At 47.3% G+C, this 12,014-nt stretch overlaps 1 protein-coding gene across 4 annotated transcripts in view; it reads right to left on the minus strand.

Annotated features, from left to right (window-relative positions):
- RYR3 (ryanodine receptor 3) overlaps positions 1-10,089 on the minus strand; it is a 505,145-nt gene extending 495,056 nt beyond the window's left edge. For all 4 annotated transcript variants that reach the window (XM_076004231.1, XM_076004228.1, XM_076004227.1 and 1 more), the window contains exon 1: positions 9,868-10,089. In XM_076004231.1, coding sequence (XP_075860346.1) covers positions 9,868-9,918 — 51 coding nt within the window. In that variant the 5' untranslated portion in view covers positions 9,919-10,089. The remainder of the gene's footprint in view (positions 1-9,867) is intronic.
- Between the last annotated feature and the right edge of the window lie 1,925 nt (positions 10,090-12,014).

Raw genomic sequence — 12,014 nt, forward strand, 5'->3', positions numbered from 1 at the left:
TCCAAATCATGTTGCTCATCTATTGACATGAGTAATTAAAAATTGCTTGTGGGGGTTTGGGGGCTGGGGAAGAGGCTTTGCAAAGGAGACACTTTGAGAAATGACCTGCCAGTCTGCACCCCCTGAGGCCATGGCCACTGCAGGCTCATTTCCATCACAAGGCCTGCTCATATTTATAGGTGAGCAGAATGCCAGGAATCAAGACGATGGAATAATCACAGGGTATTGTCCCTTTGTACTTTCCAACCATAAAATGAATGTTCAATGACACTGGAATAGCTAGTGTGACTAATGTCAATGTTTACACTGTTTGTTGAGACAATATTAATAAATAATATTTGTTGAGGGCTTATTATATGTTGGGCATTGTTCCAAGCACCTCACATGGATTAACTCATTTAATCCTTGCAACAGTCCTCTATGACAGGCACTATTACAACCCTCATTTAACACATGAGGAAATGGGCACAGAAGCAAAGAAACTTCTCCCAGATCATGTATTTTAACAGGAAAATATCTGTACCATAAAAGCATGGAAAATTTAAATTAATTGTTATAAATTCATCAGAAGTGACTGATATCCTTGCTACCTCAAAATAAGACTATGCAACCTCTGGACCCTGAGCTCTCAACGGTATCCAACTTAAGATGTTATTTTCATCTATATAACTCCCAGTAATTTGGCAGGTGGAGAGTAGTTGGTCAATACATGTTGAATGGATACCCTGCTTATATGTCATGATATCTATATCTATATAACAATTTTAGACTGTGTTTAAAGGCTAGAAAAATCTGAATTCATTTTGAGGATAAAGTCTGTCATTTAGTAAGCCTATTAATCTGTCTGCCTGCCAATCTCTCTCTTATACACTGTGATAAATGATACACTGTCTTTTATGTTGACATTTTTATCCAAGGACCTTTATGTGTGTTGTGATCCTGATCCTACTCATAAAAATATCCAAGAATTCCGGGGAGTGCATTCATTCAAACAGATTCTGAGGGCTCATCCACAGCTGCAGACTGGCAGGCAGCTCAGATTCTTGCTGCAGATGTGTTTTGCTTGTCTGGCACTGTTAAGAATTTTTTTATTTGAATGTGTAGATCATGCCTGCCTCTTTTTTACAAATAAAGACTGATTCACACATTTAGCTACCTGCCTGACCCCAAAAGTGTTTGCGATCCTTTTGATCTATAGGCACCTAGGGACTTGGAGTTAACCAAATTTAAGACTCCTGTATTTTTGGAGTTTATCATGCATGTCTCATGCTTTAGGTTGCTAAGAATCTTTTCAGGCAATAGGGCAACTATTATTCCAAGCTACCCTCTCCATATATCCGTATCCAGTTCTCTTAAGGAAACACAGAGTCCTTTTAAGGCATCTGAGATGTAATCATCATTACGATGACTTTAAAAATGGATGAACTAAAACCCAAGGAAGGGCAAACTATCTCACAGGTATCTGGTAATAGAAATGTCTCTGAATGTAGCAAATGCTTTAGCTCCAACTTAACCCATTTGACTGGTATGTTCTCAGTTGTGTTTTTCATCCTAAAATGCCTCTTGCAAAGTGATGAGATTTTCTCAAGACCTCACTAAGGTTTGTTCTTAGACTCCTCTCTTCTAGCCCACCTGGACAGAAAAGAGAATGACTTGAAGGTGAACGACTGCTAAAGCTTAGGACAACAGCCACACACCCTGGGTGACTGAGAAGAAGGGGCTTAGAAGGGCACCATGCTCCTCCAGGACCAGCTGCCCCATTTCGGTCTGACCTCTTGGACTCAGCTTCTGGTTCACTATGGTGCGGTAGCTGACTGGATCCCTCCTCTTGCTCTAGCATTATTTACAGGCTGGGTCTGGTCCATGGCAGAGTGCAGCAGTTCCAATCAATACATCTTACACAGTGGACATTTATGTGCCATTGGTGGAGAACTTTCCATTTCTTCCTGAAGTCCCGCTGACTAGCTCTCTCTGCCTAACCCCATTAGAGAATTCAACTGTGAAATTATCAGAGAGTTAATGCCAGGCCCTGTCTATTGAGGGTGACAATGCTTGTACCTTCCAGTAAGAGCCTTTCTTACACTCTCCTTTTTTGCTGGAGGAATTGCTCTGAGTTGGTTTCAGGGACTCTGGAGCATTTTCTTGGGATTACGATGAGTTACATGTCAATGAATATGGTAACTGATCACCAGGTTTTGTTGCTTCAACACTTTTCTACTTCAGGAAGGAGGTACTTTAGTTCTCACTTTGATGTGGAGCCCCCTTATCTTATAAAAAGCTGAGATTTTATTTTTCTTACTGGTGTCCCTAATTCTGAATTGTCCAAAACAAAGTATTTATTAGCCCCAGTCCTGGCTGCAAATAGTGTTCTTCCGAATGGCTAAAGTGAGGTTGGCCACTTTCTCCCAGGTAGCTCAAGGGTTCTCTCCTGCGTTCAAAAGTCTAAAAAAAGATGGAGTCTCTGTATCACCATCCCCAGAACCCAGACTCCTATGCCCTTATGCTTCTTCTCCTATTCAGGGTTCCCCAATAACCAGTGCAGTGCCCCCTCAGACTTGCCTCTCTCAGCAGTGCTCTGAAGTGCTCTCATCTTTCTCCACTCCAATTCCTGTTCCTTTAGGAACTGGCTCTGCTCAGCTGTTAATGATGCTAATCATTAATGGTACCCACTGAGCTAACATTTTTTTTTTTTTTGAGATAGAGTCTTGCTCTATAGCTTGGGCTACAGTGCAGTGGCATCATCATAGCTCACTGCAACCTCAAACTCCTGGACTCAAGGGATCTTCCTGCCTCAGCCTCCTGAGTAGCTGGGACTACAGGAACACACCAACATACCTGCTTCCTATTTTTAGTAGAGACAGGGTCTTACTCTTGTTCAAGCTGGTCTCAAACTGCTGACCTCAAGCAATCCTCCCTCCTCGGCCTCGCAGAGTGGTAGGATTACAGGCATAAGCCATTGTGCCCAGCCTGAGCTAACAATTTTGCATTTCAATATTTTGATAGAGGCAATTTCTTGAGGCAATGCCTTACCCAAAGGCAGATGAAAGGGAAAGATATTCCCTCTAAGTATATGTACATGGGTCATGTTGACACTGACGCCGCCAAACTTTCCTACACTTTCCCTACAGCTGTGCTGCCTTGCTCATCACATAGGCTGGTTTCTACACCATAAAACCACCTATAAACGGAACTTGGTAGAAAAACTGTTGATGGCCTGTAAGATTCTGCACAAGCAGCAGCAGCTCTGTCTCCCAAGCTCTCTCCTGCCTCCTTTGCACTCTAAACTAAGCAGCAGCAAGCAGCTGTCACCCCAGAGGGAAGGGCTCCTGTTGCGTGTAATTTCTGAGTCTCTTTGTAATCTGATTTTAGGATAGAATCTTTGCTTTCCTTCTTCTTGGGCACTGAATCCAATAATAATAAGACCTTCTCAAGTAGACAAGCCTGTGTGAGGGCTGGGAGACCTGAAATCAATGAGGAGGTCATTGTCTAGGGAAGTGGAAGGTAGGGAAAAAATGGGCCAGGTGCCTCAGTGCCTTCTCCTTGTAAAGCAGTGTCCCATCTCAAAGGACAATAGCCCAGTGTGTGACTGTAGAGTCAGCAATGTGCTCTGAGCAGAGGAGGGGAGAAATGCATGTGAGGAGAGGCTCAGCTCCTTTATTTTGGAATACTGCATCGTCTGTCTCAGAGCTGATCTGAACTTTGTTTTCCAACAACCAGAAATCATAAATGACATAAAGAATGATAAAAAAAAATAGCCTTGGCAGCTCAGTAGGCTCATCCCTGTAGTAGGATCTGGGCTAAGGTGCCAGCACTTTTTCTTCCCTCTCCGAGTTAAAGAGGTGCTATGATGGCAAAACTCACTGAACCAAAGGAAACTGCAGTGGCTGGAAACGTCTTTGTCCCTAAAATACCCCACTGGCTTCCCGACAAGAAGATGGCTGAGAGGACACCAGCCTGGACCTGGAAGACCCAACCTAGCTCCCGGGGAGAACTGTGGCCCTGCAGCCTCACCATTTTGGGTTGGGCTTCCCACTGCAAAAGCATCTGCTCCAACTGCATGCAGCCAGAGGAACTTTCCAAAGGCTCCAACTCCCCAAAGATGACCAAAGCAGCAGAATCCCTGGGAGGAAAGACTGTGTTGGTTTTACAAAAAAGCTGGTCCCCAATGCTCTAAGGAAAAGAGAAGAATAGGCTCATAAAAGAAGCTGGAGGGGGAATGGGAGGAATAGCTTTGAAAGGGAGCGCTGCAGAATTCAATAAGAAGAGGCGGTCCTATGGGAAATAGTAGCTTTGGTAATTTTCTGAGAAGACAAAAAAATAACTGAATGTTCTGTTTGGTGGCTGGAATCCTGGGAGCCTACCTGGCCTTTTGAAGGCCATCATACCTATGGACTTGCATTCTCAAGGCTTTTAATCAAATAGCTTGAGAAATGCTGGGGTTGGTTTGAGTCAAGTAATTGCCCAGATATACTGCGCAAGGTAAACGCTGCAGATGGTCCAACGCCGTGGCATAGGAGTGAGGACCTGTGGCAGAGACCATATTAGAGAGAGGTGCAACCGGGTGCTTTTCCAACAACAAGATGCGATCACAAGCAGGACTGATCTAGTGCAGGAGAGACACAATGATAGCACCCTATGAAACACACCTTCTTCTCTCACTTGGGGTATTGCTGGAATTACTGTTTCCTTTCATGACACTTCTGTTAATGCACATTCTATCTCCATACAGTAGGGTAAATGAAATCCCAGTTTTCTTAAGTAACTCATTCAAGGTCACAGTGATCTAGAGATAGAAATAAAAATTCCTGCCTCTGAGTTCAATTTTTTTTTATTCCACCTCTCTACTCCTACTGGGTAAATCTTGTATTAAAGGTAGCTTAAAGGACGGAGCTAATTTAGAAGGGTTTATACTGATGTGGAATTGTGGGAAATGAGCTAAAGCATTGAGTTCTTAAGACCTAGGTCCTCCTGGGGCTGCACTAGAGATTGGTAAGTATCATTCAGAAGGATGATGGAGTCAATGGCTTCTAAATTAAAAACTCTCTTAAGTGGCAAGGTAAAATCATATTATAAAATAAAAAACCTTTCCCAAGAAGAAGTAAAAAACAAAGCAAGCAAAGAGACAAATAAACACAGATAGATGTAAGGCTTAAATACAAACCCTTCAAAAATAATTATCAAAGTATTTTGTTCTCCAGATAAATTCCTCCCACTCTTTTCTTTTTTAACGTTTTTTCCATTATATCAACACTAAGAAGCTGGAGTATATTTGTTTTTCCTCTAAGCCAAAAATAGACAAGACATTAAAATTAAACCAAAAAATGTATATTTCACTTAAATGTCCAGATTGCTTAATAATCATATTAGCATAAGAAATAAATATGCACAGACATCAGACACACATCCTTCAACTGCAGGTTCAGTTATTCCTTGGTCTCAATCCTTTTACTGTGGGCCACATCACATTCCAAATATTTCCAAGTTTGCACTTGTTACCTCCTCCTTCCCCAGGAGCGCAGCAGTTTAAAACGCTTAGGACAACCCTGGACCTGGGCAATCACACCTTAAGGGAGGTATAACCCCCCCACCCCAGTGCTAATAGGATACAGCCTCTCAACTCAATTGCCTTGAAGAAAGGACTCAGCTTCCTTCTCACATCCCCTGGGGGCGGTTCCCTGGAAAGGAAGGGATAGAGTGTATCCAGCTTGGCTGATATGGTCTTTACTCAGATCAGCTCTGAGAAGCCAAGAAAGGAGAGACTAGGAAGCCCTGAAGTAACCTTGGGAGGTGTAGAGTGTAGGAATATTCTGGGTTTTGGCATTTTAACCATCAAACCTAACTCAGCAGGAGAGCTCAGCTCAGCTCCCCAGTAACTCACACCTCACCTTGGGTGCCTGGGGTCTGCATTGTAGCATTAGCACCCTGAGCTACTGTGCCGGCAGCAAGGTGTCTCCTCCTCCCCCAACCTCCTCCGGGAAAAGCCACCAAAACACTGCCACAAGGCAGCTGTTATGTAAATGGACTCAGCTGGACAGGAGAAGCAAGCAGGCATCTATAAACCACCAGGTAAAAGTTCACCGTCGCCCCAACCTCCTCGGACAATGTGCTCCGGAGGGACAAGGGACGAGAATTCACATTAGTGCTGCAGCTCAAATTCAGGGATTTGTCCTAGGTACCCTGGTGGGAGGAACCCAAGACCAATGGAGCAGTCCTTGATTTTTCAGCCCCACTGCCTTCTCTTGTCCCTCAAGAGATGCAAATTTAGACGAAGGAGGACAACTTTCTAAAGGGAGGGCTAAATTAGGTAGCCTATGACCAATCTTTAATTGAAAGGAATGCAAAGGAATGTCTCTCTCACTCTGAGTTCTGCTTCAATTAACTTTGTGGTGGAGAGGCGGTTGGCAAGGAGAAGACTGTGGTATTTTAAAAACAATAAGCTAAGAACTGGAGTTTTGTTTTTTAAATGGATACTGTAGTCTAAGGAGGAAAGTGGGGGAGAAAACATCTTCTCCCTGGCACTCTCAGAGCAGGATGCAGTGCCAGCCGCTCCACCGACTGTCTGGAGACAGGGTAATTGTCACTCTTCTCACCATAACTTCTTGCTTTCGGATCAGCGGCTGGCAGGTTTATCTGCTTCTGTGCAGCTTCAGAGCCACGTCAGTGACACTGGCTACGTCAGCAGGAGCGATCGGAAAGGAGGGGAAGAAGCCACTGCCAACAGCAGTGGGAGGGAAAATTTTAGCCTTAAAGAAGATTCTTAGGTCTATCTGTCTGTCTGTATGACTCCCTAATTAGCATGCATGGCCGTCAGTGATTTCAGAATGCCAGGAGAGGGTATGTCGTTTTAGACCACCTCCTTAAGGTTTGGGGGTACAGGAACATTTAGTTTACATGACATGTTTAAGCTTCAAAACCCCTTGTTTAAGGCCTGCCCCCTACTTAGGACAGGGTGGGCTTCAAATGCGTTAGAGGATACGACCAAGATGAACACCACCACCAAGCAAGTGTCTAAAGCCACACCACACACACCCAGAGTGAGTACTGCAGTAATTCTGGCTCATTTCATGCTATTGATATAGTTCTAGCTGCTTTCATTTGGGGCACTATCGTAATAAACATGACACTGTAACCACCAACAATTTGATTAGGATCCTTGACACAATGTTATTCTATGGTCTATATTGTTTAAGTAGGTTTAAAAGCCTCTGCTCTCTGGGATGACAGTCCTTTAAAGTTCACAATTACAAAGGCATGATTCTATTCAATCATCAAATATCAGCCACCAGGTAAGGAAGTATTATATGACTAATATGGCTAAAATGCTTCAAAAGATATTGTTTGGGGAAAAGAAAGAAACCCTAATGTAAAGGTGAGTGAGTTCAAAGTCAAATAGCTCTGCTCACCCAGACATATTCCAAGGTGAGAAAATCTCACTGCTAGCACAGCCCAGTGATTTCTGACTCCCCTAAAAGCAGCAAGATAAGGTCAAAGTTTTGTGCAGAGATCAAAAGCTTACGGTGACTGGGTTCCAATAAATTGTTTTGTCAAATTCACAGATGAAGAGGGAGAATGTCAAGTTCAGAAAGCTTCAGTTGTCCTCTTATATTAAGTATATTCTTAAGACTATAACCTCTGGAGTAAGGCTCAATGCCAGGCTCGAGTGGGAGTGTAATTGAACATTGTGTAATGACAATTACCAGTACCTTGCTGGGCTATCGTGGCCAAGTCACTTCATTTCCTGTGCTTCAATTTCATCACTTATTTTCTCCCCATTAAGCCAAAGGTGAAGATTTTAAGCTGCCTTATGGGGCGAAGAACTGAGAGATATACCTAAGACAATATTTAAGGTGATTACCAGAAGGAATAGAATCAATAATGCCACATTTGGAGTCATTGGCCCCCATGGTTACTTCCAGCTCTCCCTCTAAACCATAACTGATATACAGTATTCTGCAATAAGGGTTCTTACCCTGGGTTCTTGAACCCCACAGGGGTCATGGATGGGCTTTAAAAGAAGCCCCCCTGCTCTGATCTCTGAAGCAGGAAGCCCATAAAACAAAGTTTAAGAACCACTGCTACAATAAGCCTTGGCTACAGGTGTACCAAAATACAGTACACTGCCAGATGGAGAGGAAGAGTCAGGGAAGATGACCACAGAAGCCAAGAGAAACATGTGATCTCAAGAAAACCACCAGGTTCCTAAGCCTTAATTCCCTGGGTCATCTATTCAACACTGACCCTACCTGTCTGAAGGGAATTTCTTTAATCAACAGTGCCTAGAAAATCATTAATAATAAGCAGAAGAAATGACTGATGGAGGAAGGCACAAGGCAGGAAGTACCTAAGCTGCCACCCATCCAATACTGAGGACACCTGTTGGAGGGAAAGTCAGAAGATCCCACAGCTTCGAGGACAGTAGGCAGCTCTGGAATGGAAAACAGGGTTGTCAGGAATGGCAATCATGGGGCCATCTTGTGTGCAGTGTAAGAGATGAGGTTGGGGTCAAGGGCTGCAGATCAGATCCAGGATGAAGATCTGAATGCTCTGTCCTTTCAGTAAAACCAGGAGGGTAATGGGTCCTTCCACATCCCCCAGATAAGACCCAAGTCCCAGCCTTGACAAAGGAACCATATTTGGAAGAGAAAGTGATGGTAATTGAAAACAGGCACTCAACAAGAGAAGGGAATGACCCAGAAGATGGACAAGAGTTAAGTTGTGATCTTCAAAGGGGGTGGGAGGAGCACTTAGGGAAGGGGGCAGAGAGAGAGAGGGAGAGAGAAAGAAAGGGAGAGAAAATTTCATTCTGATTCCTGAGAGCTAGACAGTGCATATAAAATTACCTAACACTTATAGAGCAATTTACAGTTTACAAAACATTATGACATTAACTATCTCATTTAATCCTTACCACCCTGAAACGCTGGCTATAGTTTCTCCATTTACACACGAGGAAACTGAGGCTAGATAGGGCAGACCATGCGACTTGCTCAAGGTCAGGTGGCTGAAATCAGCTCTAGGACGCATCCCAATGCCCCCTACTTCCCCTGGTGGTGGTCCACTTTGAAAGGCTTTACATGAACTCCTATGGGGCAAGACTGAGTGGCTGCAATAGACTTCGCCCCCACCTAAAATCTGGAACAGAGCAACGCCCTCCGGTGCCAGGGAGGGGACCTGAGTGACGCGGAGCCACTGACCGGGGTTTCCCTGTCCTGCCGGGCTCGTGTGAGCCGGGGGAGCAGAAGCCCTGGCTCTCCCACACCAGGCAGTCAGTCAAGTAAGGCTCCAGCAGCCGCTGCCTCTTGGGCTTTAGGAGAGAGGGGCAACGCTGGGTGAATTCCTTTCCTAGCGATTCCGCGGCTGGGACCAAGCGCCTGAGCCCAGTTCTCCGACCCGGCTCCCCACGCTCCCCCCTGCCCCGCTGGCTCCCTCCCGGCGGCGTCTGGGCGCGTGGGGGCGACTCGGAGGAGGAACGCGGCTGGTGTGGAGTGTGGAAGTGGCAGAGGGCAGACTCTGGGGCTAGGTCTTCTACCTCTGATCTTCTGGGTCAGGGCAACCACGACCGAACCCCAGCTGGAAGTTTGGGCATCAAAGGTTTCAGACCAAGTAGCAAGTTGCCTGGAGAGCGTGCAGTCCGGGGTGGATGTCTGGGGAGGGGTGACGGTAAGGGGAGAAGGGAGAGTCAGGAGATGGTGCCCCTTCCCACGCAGCCCCTCGCGGCCCCGCGGGTTGGTGGCCAGCCCGCCTCTGCAGCCGGCGGGTGCGGAGAAAGCGCCGGGCACCGGCACCGCGGCGCAGCGCAGCCCCTCCTCGCCCCGCTCGTGCTCCTCCCCACCTGCCCACGGCCTCGCCCCCGCCGCGGACACTCACAGTCCGCAGGAACTGGATCTCGTCCTCGCCTCCTTCTCCTCCTTCGGCCATGGCTCCCGAGGCGTCGGCGGTGCCCCAGCCTCCGGCGCCTCTGCTTCCCCGGCAGCCGCTCGGCGTGCGCTGACTGCTGCTGCGCTCTTTCTCCTCCTCCTCCTCTTCCTCCTCCTCCTCCTCCTTCTCCTCCTCCTCCTCCGGCTCCTGGCTCAGCCTCAGCAGCGCCGAGCTAATCCCCGACCATATAGGGAGCTGGGCTAACACTCCACTGCACTGCAGAGCGCCAGCGCCAACCGAGCAGCCCGCCCACCCGTCTTGCCTCTCGCCCCGGCCAAGTGCGCGGCGGCCGCGGACACCGCGGAGAGCGCAGCGCCCTGCGCGTGGAGCGGGCAGGGGCGGCGGGGGCAGGGGCGGCGCGGGGACCCGGGACAGCGCAGTGGGTCCTCCCCCGCACGGCTGGGCACCGCACCGCACCGCACACTCAGCGGGGATGCGCGCCCCGCGGCGACCGACGGATGTCCCCTACACTGCTCAATTCACAAACAAAGGCCAGTTGCTTAGCTCCAGCGCACCCAGACTGAGTACCAACGCTCTCGCTTTGCCCACGTTGAGTGTGTGTGTGCGTGTGCGTGTGTGTGAGAGAGAGAGAGAAAGAGAGAGAGAGAGAGATTTGGACTCTAATGCCGTGCTAGGACCCGCGTGCCTTGTTGGGACCACCAGCCGCGGGAAGGCTGAGTTGGGTCCAGTGCCTCCTCAGTGTCAGGGCAGCAAGGAGAGAACGGTGCAGTGAGGGTAACTGTTCATTCATAACAAAGTTTGCAACTCCCTGGATAGCCCTTCCTCACCTTAAGAGAAGCCCTTCCCCTCTTCGAAATCAATAAGTGCACTTTTCCAAACCTCTCGATTGTCCAGGGTTGCAATAACTTCTCTCTGTACCCCAGGAAGCTTCTGGGGGCTCCCATTCCATCCTCGATTTGGAAGTCAGGTGGCATCAGAGCCCTTCCTTTCTGTCCACCCTCCATTTTACAGTTCCGGCCCTGCAGACGCTAAAGGGAGCAGAGGAGAATACATTAGGGGGTCCCCTTCCAGGTCCTGGAAGGCTGCTGACCTTCCACCCAGCCTTCAGGAGTTTTCCAAGGTCTGGGGGCTGTCAGATCCGTCCTTGCCACACTGACGGTGCAGGGTGCCCCCTTCTGTCTGGTGGCCGAGTAGCTCTTGGCTGGAGAAGTGTTCAAGAGAAGGGGCACGAGGAAAAGATGTAGATAGGATGAAGTGCAACTGGCAAGGTGGCAAATCTACAGCCACTGGAAACCCCAACCAATTTCACAGCTTCATATACCGCCTCCTTGCAGATGACCTCCATCTCTTGATTCTGCCTTTTTTTTTTTTTTTTTGAGACAGAGGCTCACTCTGTTGTGGTGGCTAGAGGGCAGTGACATCAGCTTAGCTCACAGCAACCTCAAACTCCTGGACTCAAGCGATCCTCCTGTCTCAGCCTCCCCAAGTAGCTGGGACTACAGGTGCGCGCTACCACGCCCGGCTAATTTTTTTCTGTTTTTTAGTTGAGATGGGATCTTGTTCTTGCTCAGGCTGGTTTTGAACTCTTGACCTCAAGCCATCCTTCTGCCTCGGCCTTCTAGGTGCTAGGATTACAGGTGTGAGCCACCACACCCAGCCTTGATTCTGCCTTAACATCTCTTTCCTGAGCTTGATCCCACATTTTCTGATGGATGTCGGAAATATTAGGAAGAATGTTTTTTCTTATATTGTACTCAAACTACTTCCTTTTAGAGGCTGCCCCTGGGCCCTTGTGCCTCTTCTGAAGCCTTTCTGGAACAAGTCAAACTGTCTGTACATCGTGGCCCTGCACATATTGGAAGACATCTGTCATGCTCACTTCCTTGGCCCACCATTCACTTCTCTGCTGCTGGCTAAGGAGTCTTCCTGCCTCCACCATTCACTGTAGGATGGCTTCCAGAGCCTACATCAGCTCTGATGGCCATATAAACATTCCAGTTTGTCTTCTTTTCTCTAAATTGTGCTCTCCTCCCTTGTTTTGGACAGTCTTTACTGTCCAATGATCCTGTACTGTCCTAATGATTTTTGTGTCCCTTTAGAATGCTCAAAAGTAAGATGTTTAATTGCCCAAATCT

Source organism: Microcebus murinus, chromosome 6, assembly GCF_040939455.1.
Source record: "Microcebus murinus isolate Inina chromosome 6, M.murinus_Inina_mat1.0, whole genome shotgun sequence".
NCBI classification, from domain to species: domain Eukaryota; kingdom Metazoa; phylum Chordata; class Mammalia; order Primates; family Cheirogaleidae; genus Microcebus; species Microcebus murinus.